Below are 20,461 nucleotides of genomic sequence, written 5' to 3'. Positions count from 1 at the left end.
GGGAACTGCGTCCACACTGCCCCAGACCCTGGGCACAGAAGTCTGGACCTGCAGCCTTCACTGAGAGACTCGACCATCCAAACCTACATTTTTTCAGGTGAAAAATTCTGAGTCCCTCTACTTTCCTCCCTAGGACGTTTGCCTCAGTACCTAGACATTAGGAACCCACCTGCACCCCTACCCCAGTTTTATTTCCAGACCCAGAAATCCACAGGGGCAAGCATCTTGGGAGAAAATAGTGATTTAATAAATTATGGGATAGAAGAAAAAATATATATACAGGCAGTGAGGTGCAGGGAAACCTCAGATCCTAGAAGACTGATTTGGCTTCTGGAGTAAAAGATGGGCAGGATCCTGCCTGTCCTTGCTCCTTGGGTAGGCAGAATTCAGACCCTAATTCTTTGCTTCCTCAGAATCCAGCTTGTTTCCTTGAGACCCCGCAGCCCGGTCCTCCAGCGTCCTCCTCCCTCACAGAACAAGGAAATCCTACCTCCCATCCCTCCCCTCCTTCGAGGAACCAGGAATCCAGGATCCTGGCCTCCACCTGACCTCTCCCCCCTAGGAAAACAGTTTAGGCTGCCAGCCCTCTCCTCCTGCAGGACCCAGGAGTCTGCGACCCCAGCCCTCTCCTCACCCAGGGGTCCAGGAATCTGGGCTGAAGTAGGGATGCAGAGTTTGAGTCTAGCTGGGCTGGGGTCTCAGCTCTCCCACAGCTTAGGCCTCCTGCTGCTGGGCCTGGATGGCGGCCACATTCTCGTAGAGCAGATTCTGGTATGTGGCCTCCTTCTCAGCCAGGACTGGGGATGGCAGCTGGAGAGACCGCAGGATGCACTGGTGCAGGAAAATGTACTGGGCCTGGGAGGGGGCACAAGGGGGTGAGGGGTGCCCTCCTGAGTCTTGGCCTGCCTTCCTCCAGGACCCCCCACCCGCCCTGTGCCCCTCAGGAACCCCATCACCTCAGTCTGCACCATCAGCGGCCGGCTTTCCCTCATCTTCTTCACGTAGCTGAAGGGCCCCACGAGGCCCTCACGCTCCAGCTGCCGCAGCAGGACGTCCAGGGCGATGAGGGTGCCCGTGCGGCCCACGCCAGCACTAGGCAGGGACAAGAAGGGGTCAGACCACGGGAGGGGGAGTCTTGTCAGATTGGAGGGATCTGTTTGGGGAGCACCCAGGGTCAGGGTATTATTCAGCAAGACACTATTCTGAGGGATACAGTGTAAGTGGGGGTTATTAATTAAGAGGAAAGTAATTACATAGGACTCTGCCCTGAGTTCTTTCCATCCGCTAGGCCCTGTCCCAAGTGCAGTAGGTGCCTTTTCACTCCTCCCACGCCTGAAAAGCGAGAACTATTTGCATGCCCATTTCACAGATGGGGAAATTGAGGCTGAGTGAGGTGAAGTCGCTTGTCCCAGGTCACTCGGCTCATAAGTGACAGAGCTGGGGTTCACACACCAGAAGATGAATTCCCAAGCCGATAATTTAAAAAAATGTTTAAACATAAAATGAACCTTTTTTCGTTTTTTGTTTTTTGCTGAGGAAGATTCGCCCTGAGCAAACATCTGTTGCCAATCCTCCTCTTTTTGCTTGAGGAAGATTAGCCCCGAGCTAACATCTGTGCCCATCTCCCTCTATTTTTTTTGTATGTGGGTCGCTGCCACAGCATGGCTGACGAGTGGTGTAGGTCCGCACCCGGGATCCAAACCTGTGAGCCCGGGCTGGAGAAGTGGAGCACGCTGAACTTAACCAGCACACCACAGGGCCGGCCACCAAATTAACCATTTTAACGTGAACAGTTCAGTGGCATTTAGTACATTTACAATGTTGTGCAACCACCACCTCTAATTAGTTCTCAAACACTTTCATCTCCCCGAAAGGAGACCCCATACCCATTATCAGTCACTCCCCATTCTCTGCTCTCCCCAGCCCCTGGCAACCACCAGTCTGTTTTCTGGCTCTGTGGATTTGCCAATTGTGGACATTTCATGTACACGGAATCGTACGCTATGTGGCCTGACGTGTCTGGCTCCTTTCACTCAGCATACTGTTTTCCAGCATCCACGTCGTCACATGAATGGGTGCTTCATTCCTTTCTATGGTTCAAGCTAATCGTCTTAATCACTATATGCAGGGCCGGCCCCGTGGCTTAGCGGTTAAGTGCGTGCGCTCCGCTGCCGGCGGCCCAGGTTCGGATCCCGGGTGCGCACCGAGGCACCACTCCTCCAGCCATGCTGAGGCCGCGTCCCACATACAGCAACTAGAAGGATGTGCAGCTATGACGTACAACTATGTACTGGGGCTTTGGGGGAAAAATAAATAAATAAAATCTTTAAAAAAAAAAAATCACTATATGCAAGACTCCCTTCTGCACTTGGGGGAAGGGACGACATTCTGCTGGGGACACCTCCAGAGGGTACTATCTGGGGACAGGGAAGGTGTTAGGACGCAGTTCAGCAGAGAGGTGAAGAGCACCACCATGGACATCCACTCAGCCACTTACTACTGGCCTTGAACTCAGAACTGACACACATCCGTGTTCCCTAAGTGTCAAGTGTCACCGAAACCAGGGCCCCCATTTCAGAGGCTGTCTGTCACTCGGGAGCAAGCCCCTTCCCATCCCCCTCCTACGTGCAGTTAGTGAAATCTCATCTACGGAGACTTCAGCGTAATTATCAGGAGAACGATTGATGGGTGAGGCCCAGCACAGGAGCCCAAGAGGTGTTTCAAATGTTTCTCAAAACCTTTGTCTGCTCCCCCTCCTGCTCTTCTCCCCTTCCTCCCTTCTGTTGCTCCTCACTCGTACCATCTCCTCCTCGACCTTGTCCTCTCTCTTCTCCATCTTTCCACCCTTATCCTCATTCTCTTCTTAGTCTGCATCAATACCCACTTACCTTCTGCCTCCATCTCCTCCATCTCCTTCTCCTCTCTTCTGTCTCCTTCCTCTACAAGTTCCCGAAGACCCAGATAACCCCGTTTCCTGAGTCCCGAGGGGGTGGTTCTCTCACAGGGAGAGGGTCCTCACCTGCAGTGCACGATGGGGGGGCCTTCCCCCCGAGTCTGGTCCAGCCACTGCCGGAGCATCTTCCAGAAAGCCAGCAAGGGGTCTGGGGAGTGGGGGACGCCGTGGTCTGGCCAGGCCATGTAGTGGAATTGACGCACGAACAGAGTCTTCTGCTCCTGCATCTAGACCGAGGGGGAGAGGGGGCTGGGCGAGGGAGAGCTGAGGACCGGGGGCTGGGTTCTGACTGGGGCATCCCTGGGGCACACTGTGGTCCCTTGGGGGAGTGACGGAAGGTTAGACTTCATTGGAAGTTCTGAGGAGGGGGCTGCCTGGAATGTCATGGGGAGGAATTGAGGGCCAGGACAGGGCTGATGCGGGGGCAGGACTTACATGCCAAAGCTTCAGGTCTCGTACCGTCCAGTTCTCCATCACCTGCTCACCCACCAGGGTCACTTGTAGGTTCCCATGGGTGCAGGGCTGGGCGTCTAGGGGCCAATAATGCTCACACTTCACCTGGGGGGAGGACTGGCGGGTCAGAGAACAGGAGGCCCTGGAGAACCTCCCCTGATGCCCCTCTGCATCGTGGCTCTTGTATTCAGTGCTGGGGAATGTCTCCTGCCTTGGCAATGAGGCAAGACCCACGGGCAGCCAGGGGTCAATTCCTCCCAGCCAGGAGCACCCCTTCTCAAGGTCATTGGGATCAGCTTCACCCCATATATGGACCAATGGATGGACTGGGGGAGATGGAAGAGGCTGGGGTCATAATGGAGGGAATGAGTGAAGTCTGGGTCAAGGTCTACACTGGGATCAGTGTCCGGGGCAGGGTCACAGGTTAGAGCTCAAGGGGCAGCACCCAGGACCCAGGTCTCTCACCCGGCCGGACTCCACACAGTTGGTCAGCATGACCAAGGTGTGGCTCTGCTGTTCCCACACCAGGCGCCAGAAGTCAGCCACGGTCTGGGGCAGGGGGCCCTGGGCTGCAATGAACTCCTGGGGATCACAGAGACCCTGGTGGAGAAAAACAGGCCAGTCCTGACCCCCCTGGCCCTTATCTTCTCAGGCTCGCTCAGCATCCTCCCAGCTCCCAACTGCAACCTTACAGGTATGAAGCTGGCATTGATGTAGTCGGAGCCTGGCTTCTCGTGGAGGGATGCCAGGGGCACACGGGACCAGTCATCTAGGGGATAGGCCAGCATTAGTGATGCAGAGAGAGGCGAGAGAGACCGAGAGACTCAGAGAGGCATGGAGACGAGACCGAGACCCAAGGACAGAAAGTCATGCCAAGGTGCCGACAGACACTGGGAGCTCAGAGAGAGACGGAGGGACCTCAGCTGGGAGGAGAGGGTCAAGGGGCTGTCCCCTCACCAGAGGCAGGAGCTTTGTCTCTCACAGGGGGATAAGGGATGGGGACCAGGGATGGGGGTTTGACAAAGTCACAATTGGGGACAAAGTTGTAGAGGCTTGAGACTTACAGGGCAGCACATTTCTATAACGATTCTTGAAGCTGTTTTCCGGAGCTGAGGCCACAATCTGAGGCTGGTTGTAGCCCTCCAGGACCAATTGCTGGGGGCAGAGGCAGAGGAGAGGTGCATGGGCATTGGAATTTCTCCACCTTCCCCCCAGGACACCCCCGCTGATCCCTCTGCTGTCTTCAGCACCACCCCGTTTACTCTCACACCCTGGAATTCTGTGCCACCATCCCCGTGGGGCATTTGGAAGGACTGGGGGGATGATGGGGACTGGAGAGGTCAATGGGAGAGAAGGTGACAGAGGAAAACATAGGTGTTTCTTTGGGACTGACCCAAGGACCTGTATTTAGTGTAAGATTTCAATGAGTTGAAAAGATAATCGTGCCTGAGAATTTCTGTCTGAGCCAACAAAGCGTGTGTCACTGATTCTGTTGACTCCCGAAGGTGTGAGAGGTCCGGGGTGGGCACGTGGGGCTCAGCTCAGCCTCCTTCCTTCCACCCCACCTGGTACTCATTTGCGAAGCCACAATTGCTGTCCTTCTCATTTTCCCTGACGTGGTCAGCAAAGTCTTCTGCCAAAATGTGCCCTGCAAAGCTGTGGGGAGGGGGCCGCAAAGAATTTAACCTTCTTTAATCCTGTTCTCTTGGGATAAAAGAAAAGGTGTTTTGTTGTTGTTTGTTTTTTATGTCCCCAGAACTTATTTGTCTTATAACCGGAAGTTTGTACCTTTTGACCCCTTTCACCCATTCCAGCCTCTGCCTCTGGCAATCACCAATCTGTTCTCTGTATCTATAAGCTTGGCTTGTTTGGGTTTTTTTTTAGATTAAGCAATCTATAGATTCAACGCAATCCCTATCAAAGTTCCAACAACATTTTTCACAGAAATAGAACAAAGAATCCTAAAATTTATATGGAACAACAAAAGACCCCGAATAGCTAAAGGAATCCTGAGAAAAAAGAACAAAGCTGGAGGTATCACACTCCCTGATTTCAAAATATACTACAAAGCTATAGTAACCAAAACAGCATGATACTGGCACAAAAACAGACACACAGATCAATGGAATAGAATCGAAAGCCCAGAAATAAACCCACACATCTATGGACAGCTAATCTTTGACAAAGGAGCCAAGAACATACAATGGGGAAAAGAAACTCTCTTCAACAAATGGTGTTGGGAAAACTGGATAGCCATATGCAAAAAAATGAAAGTAGACTCTTACCTTACACCATACACAAAAATTAACTCCAAATGGATTAAAGACTTGAATGTAAGACCTGAAACTGAAAGTTCTAGAAGAAAACATAGGCAGTACGCTCTTCGACATCAGTCTTAGCAACATCTTTTCAAACACCACATCTGACCGGGCAAGAGAAACAATAGAAAAAATAAACAAATGGGACTACATCAAACTAACAAGCTTCTGCACAGCAAAGGAAACCATCAACAAAACGAAAAGACAACCTAACAATTGGGAGAAGATATTTGCAAACCATACATCTGATAAGGGCTTAATCTCCAAAATATATAAAGAACTCATGCATCTCAACAACAAAAACTACCAACCCAATTAAAAATGGGCAAAAGACCTGAACAGACATTTCTCCACAGAAGATATACAGATGGCCAACAGACACATGAAAAGATGTTCAAAATCACTAACTATCAGGGAAATGCAAATCAAAACTACAATGAGATATCACCTCACACCCGTCAGAATGGCTATAATTAACAAGACAGGAAACAACATGTGTTGGAGAGGTTGTGGAGAGAAGGGAACTCTCATACACTGCTGGTGGGAGTGCAAACTGGTGCAGCCACTATGGAAAACAGTATGGAGATTCCTCAAAAAATCAAGGATAGAACTACCATATGATCCAGCTATTCCACTGTTGGGTATTTATCCAAAGAACTTGAAAACACCAATTTGCAAAGGTACATGCACCCCTGTGTTCATTGCAGCCTTATTCACGATAGCCAAGACTTGGAAGCAACCTAAGTGCCCATCAAGGGACGAATGGATAAAAAAGCTGTGGTATATATACACAATGGAATACTACTCAGCCATAAGAAACAATGAAATCCAGCCATTTGTGACAACATGGATGGACGTTGAGGGTATTATGCAAAGTGAAATAAGTCAGAGGGAGAAGGTCAAATACCGTATGATTTCCTTCATTAAGTAGTAGATAATAACAACAATAAACAAACACATAGGGACAGAGATTGGATTGGTGGTTACCAGAGGGGAAGGGGGGAGGGAGGAGGGTGAAAGGGATAATTGGGTACATGTGTGTGGTGATGGGTTGTAATTAGTATTTTGGTGGTGAACATGATGTAATCTATGCAGAAATAGAAGTACAATGATGTACACCTGAAATTTTTACAATGTTATAAACCAATGTTACTGCAATAAACAAAAAATTTAAAAAAAAAAAAAAAAAAAAGAGGATTCAGAGTGATGAAGACATTTGCACAATCGAACCATTGAGCTGTCGATCCAACTGCCCATTCATCGTCTCCACTTGCATGTCCAACAAACGTCTCAAACTTAATGTGTCCACAGGTGAGCTCCTGATACCTGATACCCCCAAGCTGCTCATCCATAGTCATTTCATCTCAAGCAATGGTGATCCCAGTCTCCCTGGTGCTCAGGCTAAATTCCTTGGAGTCACACTTGAGCCCTCTCTGAATCTCATACCACACATCCATCCTTTAAGCAGATCTGTTGTTTAAACACTCAGACTATATCTTGAATCTGACTACCTCTAACCATTTGCTGGTTCAAGACCCATCACCCCTTGTTTGGGTTATTACAACCTTCTTCTTCTGTCTCCTTGCTTTTGCCTCTGCTTCTTAAATATGTGAGATTGTGTCACTGGTCTATTCAAAACCCTCCCAAAACTCCTATCTCTGAATAAAACCAAAGTCCTTACTTTCATCTACAAGGAACTACCTGAACTGGCCCCACAAGATACCTCTCTGACCTCATTTCCTACTACCTTCTACCTTCCCCTTCATTCAGGCTCCTGCCTCAGGGCCTTTGCACCTGCTGGTCCCTCTGCCTGGAAATGCCTTTTCCCCAGATGTGCACATGGCTCCTCCCCTCACTTGCTTCAAGTCTATGCTCAAATGACTTCTTCTTAGTCATCATCTTAGGAAGGCTTTTCCTGGACACCCTCTCTAGAATATTTCTCTACCCTTCCTGTCCCCACCTCTTGCTTTGTTTGTCTCCAAGTAAGTGTCACATTCTTTATTATCCTGTTTATTAATGTCCTCTTGTGCTAGAATGTATGCTCCATGAAGGCAGGAATCTTTGCTTAACTCACTGTTTCCTCAGTACCTAGAACAGTGCCTGACACATAGAAGGTGATCGCTGTCACAGAGATCATTAGGCTTGTGTGAGTGGATTCACTGACCCCGCCCTCTAACCTATCCAATGACCAGAAAATACCCCTTGATTTGACCTGAGAGCGACTCTTTTGGATGCTCCACAAAACCTCCTTCTCACCTGTAGTCTCGATCCATGGGTGCTGGTTTCTTCTCACTCTTCTTACGCCTGGGAAAAGGACATTGGGATGAAAGGCTCAGGGAGTGAGGCTGGATCCAGGAATCCTCACCCTTCCCCCAGCCCCCACCCTCCAGGTGGCTGGTGAGTCCTGCACCAAGTCTTACCTCTTCTTCAGGAAGAAAACCACCAGGACCACCATGATGAGAAGCAGGAGGACACTGACAACGACTCCGGCAATGACCCCTGGGGGAGGATGCATGGGGAGCGTTAGAGCCCTGGTCTTATGTCCTGTGTCCTGTCTCTCCTAGGTCTGTCCTTGCTCAGACTGTGATCAGAGGGCCTGCAGCGTGGATGCTGGGGCAGAGAATGGGAAGGAGAAATCTTCTGGATAAAGCCCCACCTCCCACCCAACCTTTCCTCTTAGACTCTTGGTTCCCAAGGAGCCTGGTCCAAAAACATCATTCCTCAGGTGACCTGGTTGCTGAAGAATAACTTTCCCCCTCCTTGACCTAGACTAGTGGTTCTCAGCAAGGGTGATTTTGCCCCCTGGTGACATCGGGCAATGTCTGGAGAGGTTTTTGGTTGTCACAACTAGGGTGGTGGTGCCACCGGCCTCTAATTACGGATGCTGCTCGACATTCTACAATGCACAGGAAAGTCCCCTGCCACAAAGAGTGATCCAGCCCAAGATCCAAGAGGATCTGTGCTCTCAGAGACACTTTTTGCTAAGCGAGGGACACTCCTGGACAGTGGGATCCACCCAAGCCCTGTTTGGAGTAGCACCCATTTATCATTTCACCAACCTGCAGTATCTCTCCAGAGGAGAGACCCAAACTTATAAGAGGCTCTGATTCCTGGGAAGTGACTGATGTGGCCCAGGGAGGCCCACAACCACAGTCAATGGTACATGACCAAAGATTTCCTGAGCATGAGGTTTGAACTTCTTCAAATACCCCACCGATGAGTGAAAAATGGTGCAGCCATGGTGGAAAAAAATCTGGCAGTTCTTCAAATGGTTAAACGTAGAGTTACCATATGACCTAGCAATTCCACTCCTGGGTACATACCCAAGAGAAATGAAGACATACATCCACACAAAAACGTGTACATGAATGTTCATAGTAGCATTACTCATAATAGCCAAAAAATGGAAACCACCCAACTGATCCATCATCGGATGAACGGATAATCAAAATGGGGTCTATCCATACAATGGAATATTATTTGGCAAGGAAAAGTAATGAAGCACTAATACACGCCACAAACGGATGAACCTTGAAAACTTGATAGTGAGAGAAGCCAGTCACAGAGGACCACACATTGTATGATTGTATTTTTAGTAAACATCCAAAACAGGTAAATCTATAGAGACAGTAGGTAGATTAGAGATTGCCAATGGATAGTTGGTAGGGAACTGGGGAAAAATTAAGGGGTGATGGTTAAAGGGCAAGATTTTTTTATGGAATAATGAAAATATTCTAAAATTGATAGTAATGATAGTTGCACAATACAGAGAATATACTAGAAGCCATTGAATTGTACTTTAAGTGGGTGAACTGTATGTTATATGAATTCTGTCTCAATAATACTGTTTTAAAACGGCAGGAAACAAAACACAAACAAACAAAAAGGCCCCCGTGGGTTCATGACACTCCCTCACAACAGAGCCTGATGGGGTCTAGAGAGACTTTCTTCAAAGCTCTCTGTCCCCGTGGGGCTCTGCTCACCTGCTTTCTCGGTGTTGCAAGTCCTGGGGGTAGACGGGGCCCTCATTCCATCCCAGATGGTCGTAACGGTGGCTGTGTAGGACCAAGCCGGCTGGAGACCCAACACGGATACACCCGTCTCACAGGAAGAATTGTCTTGGGAGCCCTGCTGTCTACCCACCTGCCACTCAAAGGCCTCATAGCCTCCTGGGGGGCAGGACCAGGTCAGGATGACCCCATAGCCCCCAGAGGTGCTGATGCAGGAGGTGATGGTGACAGGGTCCGGGGCTAGGTGGAGAGAACAAAAGGAATCAGCAGGAGCCCTCCAAGATGGCTTTCCATCCCTCCCCCAGTTCACCATCAGTGACACCAATTCTTTGAGAACTCGTCCATCCTTTCCTTCCCCCAAACCAAAATACCTCTTCATTCCTCATTTCCCATTGTCCTCAAATGGACACACAACAGGTCACCTCAAACTGCAACTCCCATGAGCCCTTGGACTCTCTGTATCACTGCAGCTTATTAAGTCATGACCCCCCATGGCCTAATGGGATTTGTAGTCCACTCACCCCTCCTTGCCCCCAAGGTCTGACCTACACCCCTCACCAGGTAAAAGGAGGCCCATCTCACCTGTGGATGCACGGAGGCTCTGTTTGGAACTGGCTACATTGTTCCTCTCTGCCCACACGCTGAAGGTGTACAGAGTCCCGGGCTCCAGGGTCTCCACTTCATACCTGGTCGCATTGGTACTGCCTGTCTGGTTGGTCTGAAGTCCTCGGAGATCTCGCTCCCTCTGAGGATGTCCCTCACTGGCCCACTGGACCCAGTACATGAAGAGATGAGAGTAGGGGTCCGCGGGGGCCTTCCATGACAGAGTGATCGAGTTGTTGGTCTGAGTTTCAATCTGTAGATCCATGACTTCACTGGGAGCTGAGAAGTGAGGATAGCACCTCAAGAAGCTGGATCCTCAAGAACCCTCATATCTGAGCCTGCTCATCTCCCCCACTCACAGCTAAGCTGCATGGTCTAGACTAGTGCGTTTCAAATTTATTTTCCGTGCATATAACTCGGGATGTAGTGAAAATGCAAGTTCTGACCTAGTGGGTCTGGGATGGGACTGAGATTCTGCATTTACAGTGAGTTCTCGAGAGATGCTGGTGCTGCCCACCCATGGACCATACTTTGAGTAGCAAGGATCTAGATCAGTGCTTTCCAACAGAATTTCTGTGAAGATGGAAATCCTCTTCCATTGTCCAATATAGCAAGCGCTAGCCCTGTGGGATTCTCATATGGAACTGGAAGCTTCTCAACAGAGGCCTTGAGGACAAGAGATATGGAACTGAATTTGTAATTTTATGTAATTATAATAAGCTTATATTTAAATAGCCACACGTGACTAGTGGCTATCGTACTGGACACTGGAGGTCTAGACCAGAGGAGCTGTCCATGTCAAAGTGATGGAGCTGGTGGTCTAGCGTCCATCCTCAAAACTGTGACACAGGGGCTGGCCCCGTGGCGTAGTGGTTAAGTGCGTGCGCTCCGCTGCTGGCGGCCCGGGTTCGGATCCTTGGGGTGTACCGATGCACTGCTTGTCAAGCCATGCTGTGGCAGCATCCCATATAAACTAGAGGAAGATGGGCACGGATGTTAGCCCAGGGCCAGTTTCCCTCAGCAAAAAGAGGAGGATTGGCATGGATGTTAGCTCAGGGCTTATCTTCCTCACACACACACAAAAAAACTGTGACACAGTTGTGAACTAGAAGAGTCAGAGGGTCAGAGTCTCCACATTCCTAAGTGCCCCCAGAGCTCAGGGAACATACGTTGGCCCCCTACACAGCCCTGGTCGTTAAGGAGAGACACCTCCTACTATTAAGGTCTACATTCTAGAGAGTCCTAGACCCTGACTGATCCCAATTCATAACCTGGAGGCCCTGTAGATGTTCTTCCTTCATCTCCTACTCAACATGACCCAAAAGGTTCACTGGGTGACAGAATATGCCATGTTCTCCTGTCAACTCTCCACTACCATCTATCATCACCCATTAAAAAAAATAGAAAGAAAAACAAATGGTGGCTGCCTCTCACCTGAGGTGGCACTGAGAGCCTCCCAGGAGCTAAGGACTCCATTTGTCTCTACCCACACGGAAAATTCGTACAAGGACCCAGGTTTCAGTCCATCCACTGTGACATTCGTGTCTGCTGTGCTTGTGTTCTCAGGTGTGTCGCCATCACCAGTCCACTGGATCCAGTAGGTGTAGTCCTGAGGGTCAGGGTCATCGGGCACCACCCACCTCAGGGTGATGGAACTGGTGGTCTGAGCCTCCACGCTGAGGTCCCTGACAGGGTTGGGGGCTGAGAAATTAGGAAGAAGGATCCAGTGTCAGCAGGGGAGCAGATAGAAGAAACAGCCAGTGGGCATTTTAGCCCTCAAAATAAGTTCCTAGTCCGGCCTCAACAACTGGTTCAGGAGATATAGGGTGTATGGTCTAGACCAGGGCTTCTCAAACTTTAATGTGCATACATAACACTGGGGATCTGGTTAAAATGCAGGTTCTGATCCTGTAGGTCTGGGATGAGACTGAGTTTCCGCATTTGCAATCAACTCTTCTAGGATGCTGGAGCTGCCCACCCATGGACTATACTTTGAGTAGCAAGGATCTAGACAAGCACTTTCCAATAGAATGTCTGTGATGGTGGAGATGCTCTCCCACTGTTCCATATAGCAGGTACTAGCCCAGTGGGAGGCTGAGGGGGCACTGGGAGAACGTCAACAGAGCTCTTGAGCACGTGAAGTGTGGAACTGAATTTGCAATTTTATACAATTCTAATGAACCTAAGTGTAACTAGATACACCTGACTAGTGGCTATCATACTGGACACTGGAGGTCTAGAGCAGAGGAGCTGTCCACGTCAAAGTGATGGAGCTGGTGACCTAGCGTCCATCCTCAAGGTTGTGACACAGTTGTGAACTAGAAGAGTCAGAGGGTCAGAGTGTCCACATTCTTAAGTGCCCCCAGAGCTCAGGGAACATGCTTTGGCCCCCTACACAGCTCTGGTTGCTAAGGAGAGACACCCTTACTATTATGGTCTGCATTCCAGAGATTCCTACAACCTGACTGGTCCCAACTCAGAACCTGGAGGCCCCGTAGATGTTCTGTCTTCGTCTCCTACTCAACGTGATCCAAAGAGACACTGGACGAGAGAATATGCCATGTTCTCCCATCAACTGTCCACCACCACCTATCACCTCCCATAAAAAAAAGAAAAATAGAAAGAAAACAAATAGTGGCTGCCTCTCACCTGTGGTGGCACTGAGAGCCTCCCAGGAGCTATAGACTCCGTTCTTCTCCACCCACACCGAAAATTCATACAAGGACCCAGGTTTCAGTCCATCCACTGTGACATTCGTGTCTGCTGTGCTTGTGTTCTCAGGTGTGTCGCCATCACCAGTCCACTGGATCCAGTAGGTGTAGTCCTGAAGGTCAGGGTCATCGGGCGCCACCCACCTCAGGGTGATGGAGCTGGTGGTCTGAGCCTCCACACTCAGGTCCCTGACAGGGTTGGGGGCTGAGAAATTAGGAAGAAGGATCCAGTGTCAGCAGGGGAGCAGACAGAGGAAACAGCCAGTGGGCACTTTTAACCCTCAAAATAAGTTCCTAGTCCTGCCTCAACTACCGGTCCAGAAGATGTAGGGTGTATGGTCTAGACCAGGGCTTCTCAAACTTTAATGTGCATACATAACACTGGGGATCTGGTTAAAATGCAGGTTCTGATCCTGTAGGTCTGGGATGAGACTGAGTTTCCGCATTTACAATCAACTCTTCTAGGATGCTGGAGCTGCCCAACCATGGACTATACTTTGAGTAGCAAGGATCTAGACCAGCACTTTCCAATAGAATGTCTGTGATGGTGGAGATGCTCTCCCACTGTTCCATATAGCAGGTACTAGCCCAGTGGGAGGCTGAGGGGGCACTGGGAGAACGTCAACAGAGCTCTTGAGCACGTGAAATGTGGAACTGAATTTGCAATTTTATACAATTCTAATGAACCTAAGTGTAACTAGATACACCTGACTAGTGGCTGTCATACTGGACACTGGAGGTCTAGAGCAGAGGAGCTGTCCACATCAAAGTGATGGAGCTGGTGACCTAGCGTCCATCCTCAAGATTGTAACACAGTTTGTGAACTAGAAGAGTCAGAGGGTCAGACTGTCCACAGTCCACAATACTTAAGCCCCCCCACCCCCGGAGCTCAGGGAACATGCTTTGGCCCCCGACACAGCTCTGGTTGCTAAGGAGACACACCTCCTACTATTATGGTCTGCATTCTAGAGATTCCTAGACCCTGACTGATCCCAGCTCAGAATCTGGAGGCCCTGGAGATGTTCTTTCTTCACCTCCTTCTACTCAAGGTGACCCAAAAGGTTCACTGGGTGACAGAATATGCTGTTTTCCTGTCAACTCTCCACCATCGCCTATCATCTCCTGTGATAAACGAATATAGAAAGAAAACTAGTGGTGGCTGCCTCTCACCTGTGGTGGCATTGAGAGTCTCCCAGGAGCTAAGGACTCCATTCGTCTCCACCCACACGGAAAATTCATACAAGGACCCAGGTTTCAGTCCATCCACTGTGACATTCGTGTCTGCTGTGCTTGTGTTCTCAGGTGTGTCGCCATCACCAGTCCACTGGATCCAGTAGGTGTAGTCCTGAAGGTCAGGGTCATTGGGCGCCACCCACCTCAGCGTGATGGAGCTGGTGGTCTGAGCCTCCACACTCAGGTCCCTGACAGGGTTGGGGGCTGAGAAATTAGGAAGAAGGATCCAGTGTCAGCAGGGGAGCAGACAGAGGAAACAGCCAGTGGGCATTTTAGCCCTCAAAATAAGTTCCTAGTCCTGCCTCAACTACTGGTCCAGGAGATGTAGGGTGTATGGTCTAGACCAGGGCTTCTCAAACTTTAATGTGCATACATACCACGGGGATCTGGTTAAAATGTAGGTTCTGACTCAGTAGGTCCGGGATGAGACTGAGATTCTGCCTTTACTATCAACCTTTGGGGGATGCTGGTGCTGCCCACCCATGGACCATACTTTGAGTAGCAAGGATCTAGACCAGCACTTTCCAATAGAATGTCTGTGGTGGTGGAGATGCTCTCCCACTGTTCCATATAGCAGGTTCTAGCCCAGTGGGAGGCTGAGGGGGCTCTTGGAGAACGTCAACAGAGCTCTTGAGCACATGAAATCTGGAACGGAACATGTAATTTTATGCAGTTCTAAAGAACTTAAATTTAAATAGGCACACGTGACTAGAGGCTATCGTAGTGGACACTGGAGGTCTAGAGCAGAGGAGCTGTCCATGTTAAAGTGATGGAGCTGGTGGTCTAGCGTCCATCCTCAAACCAGTGACACAGTGTGAACTAGAAGAGTCAGAGGGTCAGAATGTCCACATTTCTAAAGCCCCAGAGCTCAGGGAACATGCTTTGGCCTCCTACACAGCCCTGGTTGCTAAGGAAAGATACCCTTACTATTATGGTCTGCATTCTGTAGATTCCTAGAACCTAACGGATCCCAGCTCAGAACATGGAGACCTCGTAGATGTTCTTTCTTCACCTCCTGCTCAACGTGACCCAAAAGGAAGACTGGGTGACAGAATATGTCATGTTCAAAGAAAAAAAGAATGAATGAAAACTAGTGGTGGCTGCCTCTCACCTGTGGTGGCATTGAGAGTCTCCCGGGAGCTAAGGACTCCATTCGTTTCCACCCACACGGAAAACTCGTACAAGGACCCAGGTTTCAGTCCATCCACTGTGACATTCGTGTCTGCTGTGCTTGTGTTCTCAGGTGTGTCGCCATCACCAGTCCACTGGATCCAGTAGGTGTAGTCCTGAAGGTCAGGGTCATCGGGCGCCACCCACCTCAGGGTGATGGAGCTGGTGGTCTGAGCCTCCACACTCAGGTCCCTGACAGGGTTGGGGGCTGAGAAATTAGGAAGAAGGATCCAGTGTCAGCAGGGGAGCAGACAGAGGAAACAGCCAGTGGGCATTTTAGCCCTCAAAATAAGTTCCTAGTCCTGCCTCAACTACTGGTCCAGGAGATGTAGGGTGTATGGTCTAGACCAGGGCTTCTCAAACTTTAATGTGCATACATACCACGGGGATCTGGTTAAAATGCAGGTTCTGACTCAGTAGGTCCTGGATGAGACTGAGTTTCTGCATTTACAATCAACTCTCGGGGATGCTGGGGCTGCCCACCCATGGACCATATTGCAAGTAGCAAGGATCTAGACCAGCACTTTCCAATAGAATGTCTGTGGTGGTGGAGATGCTCTCCCACTGTTCCATATAGCAGGTTCTAGCCCAGTGGGAGGCTGAGGGGGCACTGGGAGAACGTCAACAGAGCTCTTGAACACATGAAATGTGGAACTGAATTTGCAATTTTGTACAACTCTAATGAACCTAAGTGTAACTAGATACACCTGACTAGTGGCTATCATACTGGACACTGGAGGTCTAGAGCAGAGGAGCTGTCCACGTCGAAGTGATGGAGCTGGTGACCTAGCGTCCGTCCTCAAGCCTGTGACACAGTTGTGAACTAGAAGAGTCAGAGGGTCAGACTGTCCACAGTCCATAGTACCTAAGCCCTCCCACCCCCCGAGCTCAGGGAACATGCTTTGGCCTCCTACACAGCTCTGCACCTCCTACTATTATGGTCTGCATTCTAGAGATTCCTGCAACCTGACTGATCCCAACTCAGAACCTGGAGGCCCCGGAGGTGTTCTTTCTTCATCTCCTGCTCAACGTGACCCAAAAGGAACATGGGGTAACAGAATATGCCATGTTCTCCTCTCAACTCTCCACCACCGCCTGTCACTTCCCATTAAAAACAAAAAAAGAAAGAAAGAATGAAAATGAATGGTGGCTGCCTCTCACCTGTGGTGGCATTGAGAGTTTCCTGGGGGCTAACGGATCCATTCGTCTCCACCCACACAGAAAATTCATACAAGGACCCAGGTTTCAGTCCATCCACTGTGACCTTCGTGTCTGTTGTGCTTGTGTTCTCAGGCTTGTCGCCATCACCAGTCCACTGGATCCAGTAGGTGTAGTCCTGAAGGTCAGGGTCATCGGGCGCCACCCACCTCAGGGTGATGGAGCTGGTGGTCTGAGCCTCCACGCTGAGGTCCCTGACGGGGTTGGGGGCTGAGAAATTAGGAAGAAGGATCCAGGTCAGCAGGGGAGCAGATAGAGGAAACAGCCAGTGGGCATTTCAGCCCTCAAAATAAGTTCCTAGTCCTGCCTCAACTACTGGCCCAGGACATGTGGGATGTATGGTCTATACTAGGGCTTCTCAAACTTTAAAGTGCATACATAACACTGGGGATCTGGTTAAAATGTAGGTTTTGACTCAGTAGGTCTGAGATGAGACTGAGTTTCCACATTTACAATCAACTCTCGAGGGATGCTGGTGCTGCCCACCCATGGACCATACTTTGAGCAGCAAGGATCTAGACCAGCACTTTCCAATAGAATGCCTGTGATGGTGGAGATGCTCTCCCACTGTTCCATATAGCAGGTACTAGCCCGGTGGGAGGCTGAGGGGGCACTGGGAGAATGTCAACAGAACTCTCGAGCACATGAAACGTGGAAGTGAATCTGCAATTTTATGCAGTTCTAAAGAACTTAAATTTAAATAGCCCCACGTGACTTGTGGCTACCATATTGGATAACAGAGGTCTAAAGCAGAATGTTGTCCACGTGAAGGTGACAGAGCTGATGAGCTGAGCTTCCATCCTCGAGACGGTGACACATTTGTGAACTAGGAAAAGAGTCAAAGGGTTAAAGTGTCCATATTCCATAGTACCTATGCCTCCCGGAGCTCAGGGAACGTGCCTTTGCCCCCTACACAACCCTGGTTGCTAAGGAGAGACATCCCCTAAAATGATGGTCTAGAAAACTCTCCCAACCTCTAACGGCGAGCCAGGAGGGCCCATGGACAATCCCTGGGAAGTGGCCAGGCTCTCCTGCAGACTCACTGAAGGTCTGGCCCAACGAGACCTAGGGACATGTCAGCCCCCACTGTGGGCAGAGGGGGGCCAGACATGCTGACACCTTCTCCAGTAGGTTCTCAGTCATCTCCTACCACCTTCCTCCATGCAAAACAAAAGGGAACAAAGCAGGGAATGGACATGGGTGCTTCTCTCCTGTGGAACCCTCGACAGTCTTCCTGGGGCCTCTGTCCCCTGTCCATACAGAAAATTCATATGAGGACGCCGAAGTGAGTCCATCCACTGCATAACTGGTCATTGTGTGTTTCAGGTCTCATTTTTGTCCCTATCTGTAGGCCACTGGACCAGTAGGTATAGTTTTGAGGGCTTGGGTTCTTAGGGACCGCCCAGTGCAAGATGATGGAGCGGTTGGTCCAAGTCTCCATGGTCAGGTCTCTGACTGGGTTGGGGGCTGAGAATTGGGAAGGAGGGTGGGGTGAGAGCAGGGGAGCAGACCACTACTGTCCCATCCACCGCCCTTAGTCTTTGCCCCGAGTCCAGGAAGGACTGCTCCCATCAGCGCCTGCCACAGATCACAGCGCCCTCCGTGGAGACCCCCCTCAGAAGGTCGCGGGAGTTGAGTGCAACTTCTTCGTGTGGGCAGTGGACTCAGCAGGGGTCACTCACCAGCAGCCCTGGCTCCTGTCCAGCTGCACAGGCCCTGGGGAGAGCCCAGAGAGAGACAATGAGACTTGGAGCCTCACCTTCCGTGGCCAGGGTGAGATTGCAAGGCTGGGCTGGCCAGCCAGCGACCTTCTGTCCTTGCCCCCCATCTCTGGGGTCACTGCTGCCTAAGAGAGAGGAGGGACACCACGCAGTGTCTCCTCCTCCAGCCTGGGCTCTGACAAAGGTCACTCTAACGTCAGTCTTTTCTGGGTGTGTGTGTGTTGATGGGGAGGGCAGAGGAGCATGGCAGGGGCGGGGCTCCAGGGACCCAGGAGCCAGGGTTGGCTTCACCGATAAGGCCGGGAGATAAACTCAATGGTTTCACTTCCCAAGAAATATGGCCTTGGAGGACTAGAGGCAGGGACGTAATCAACAAACTGGGAACAGGGGAAGAGACTGAGGCTGGGGACCAGGAGCCAGACACCAGGTCTGAGAGAGGAGGCTGGGCATCTGTTCTCCTGGGTCTGAGGGAGGAGGGGCCGGGGGCCCGGTCTCCTGGGTCTGAGGGAGGAGGGGCTGGGGGTCTGGACTCCTGGGTCTGAGGGAGGAGGGGCCGGGGGCCCGGTCTCCTGGGTCTGAGGGAGGAGGAGCTGGGGGCTTGGATCCGTGGGTCTGAGGGAGGAGGGGCCGGGGGCCCGGTCTCCTGGATCTGAGGGAGGAGGGGCTGGGGGCTTGGACCCCTGGGTCTGAGGTAGGAGGGCTGGGGGCCTGGACTCCTAGGTCTGAGGGAGGAGGGGCTGGAGGCTTGGATCCCTGGGTCTGAAGGAGGAGGGGGCCTGGACTCCTGGCTCTGAGGGAGGAGGCTGGGGGCCTGACTCCCTGGTCTTTGTAAGCATACCTGAGTCTTGCCAGAAAGCAGAGTTGACTCTGCAGCAGACACAGCAATATCTAAGAGCCCAGGTGTAAGTCTCCCAGACAATCTCCACCAACGTAGAAGCCTGCTTCCTCCTCCCCAGAATCATCAGCTCCCACTCCCTCAGGACCCCACTTCAGGGACCCCAGCTCTCTCTTCCCTCAGACCCTAGAGTGTGCCCCCATGTACCCTCTCTGTGACCCTGCTCCCCTGGGGCTGGGGACACTTACCAGCAGCACCAGGCTCCCCCAGGCCCGGAGGCCCCCGCCAGCGCCGATCATGTCTCAGATACTGCCAAGGGACCCAGGTGTCCCAGCCCCGGACCTTCCACCTGCTGGACTTTAAACATAACAATTTCCCGGTTCCCAGCCCGACGGTGAGGCCACAGCCCAGGGGAGGGAGGAGGAGGAAGTGGAGGCCGGCCGTGAGAGCCCGCAGCCCCGCCCTCAACCCGGGTCCTCGTCTCTGGACGCTCCTGCACCCCTGGTCACGGGTTCTCCCCTCCAGCCCCCGCCTGGCCCCGCTTTATCCTGCCAAGGCCCCTTCCTCACTCAGTTGAAGTAAGACATCCTGATATTAGGCGCTGCTGTATGAACGCACTCGCAGGGCCCAGAAGGGAGCAGGAGGGAGCGAGGGGAGCAAGATGTCTTACTACTGCATCTCACAGGTGGACACTTACCACCAAGACCAGGCCGGGGTAGATCTGTCCCGAAGTGGGGTTTGCCTTTCGATTCAGTCTCTGGCCCCTCTTGCCTCTTCCTGCCTCCCCACAAGCCCTTGCAGTTCTCACAGAAGGAGCCCAGTATGTTCCTGCCTCCCGGCCTTTGCATGTGCGGTCCACGCCCCCCACTCCCCACACTTCCCCCGAGGTGCACCCTCCTCCTATTCTCCAGCGATCTCGTTCCTGCTCCTCCGTTAGGATTCAGTTCACAGACCGCGCATGCTGGGTCAGACGCCCTCTTAGCCCCATCAGGAACCTAGGCCGTCTCTACAACACACCCCAGACTGTTGGTAGCATATTTGCATACTCACCTTGCCACACTCACCTGTGACCTTAAATAAGTGGCTACACTCGCAGTGACTCAGATTCCTTATCTATAAAAAAATGGGCACAATCGCTGATAATTACGCTGTGGGAAATGCTTTCCTATGTATAAACTCTTAGAATAAGGCCTGGCTTCTTTTAAACACTCCATAAATCGTAGCCACATCTATTTT

General features: G+C 51.1%; 1 protein-coding gene across 1 annotated transcript; it reads right to left on the bottom strand.

The window, feature by feature from the left end:
• Positions 1-510: 510 nt before the first annotated feature.
• Positions 511-19,596, bottom strand: PTPRH (protein tyrosine phosphatase receptor type H). The gene is given in 19 exon segments (XM_087421105.1): positions 511-855; positions 957-1,092; positions 3,020-3,180; positions 3,389-3,511; positions 3,872-4,006; positions 4,099-4,175; positions 4,471-4,561; positions 4,972-5,062; positions 7,981-8,028; positions 8,145-8,223; positions 9,708-9,974; positions 10,317-10,616; positions 11,772-12,038; positions 12,987-13,253; positions 14,219-14,485; positions 15,393-15,659; positions 16,613-16,879; positions 18,352-18,499; positions 19,474-19,596. Coding segments are annotated over 19 exon segments (3,183 nt in total). The 5' UTR covers positions 19,525-19,596; the 3' UTR covers positions 511-714.
• Between the last annotated feature and the right edge of the window lie 865 nt (positions 19,597-20,461).

Source organism: Ceratotherium simum, chromosome 33 (genome assembly GCF_057802395.1).
Source record: "Ceratotherium simum simum isolate JZ-2026a chromosome 33, ASM5780239v1, whole genome shotgun sequence".
NCBI classification, from domain to species: Eukaryota; Metazoa; Chordata; class Mammalia; order Perissodactyla; family Rhinocerotidae; genus Ceratotherium; species Ceratotherium simum.
Note: the sequence above shows the minus strand (reverse complement) of the source record. Positions and strands in the feature narration are given on the sequence as shown.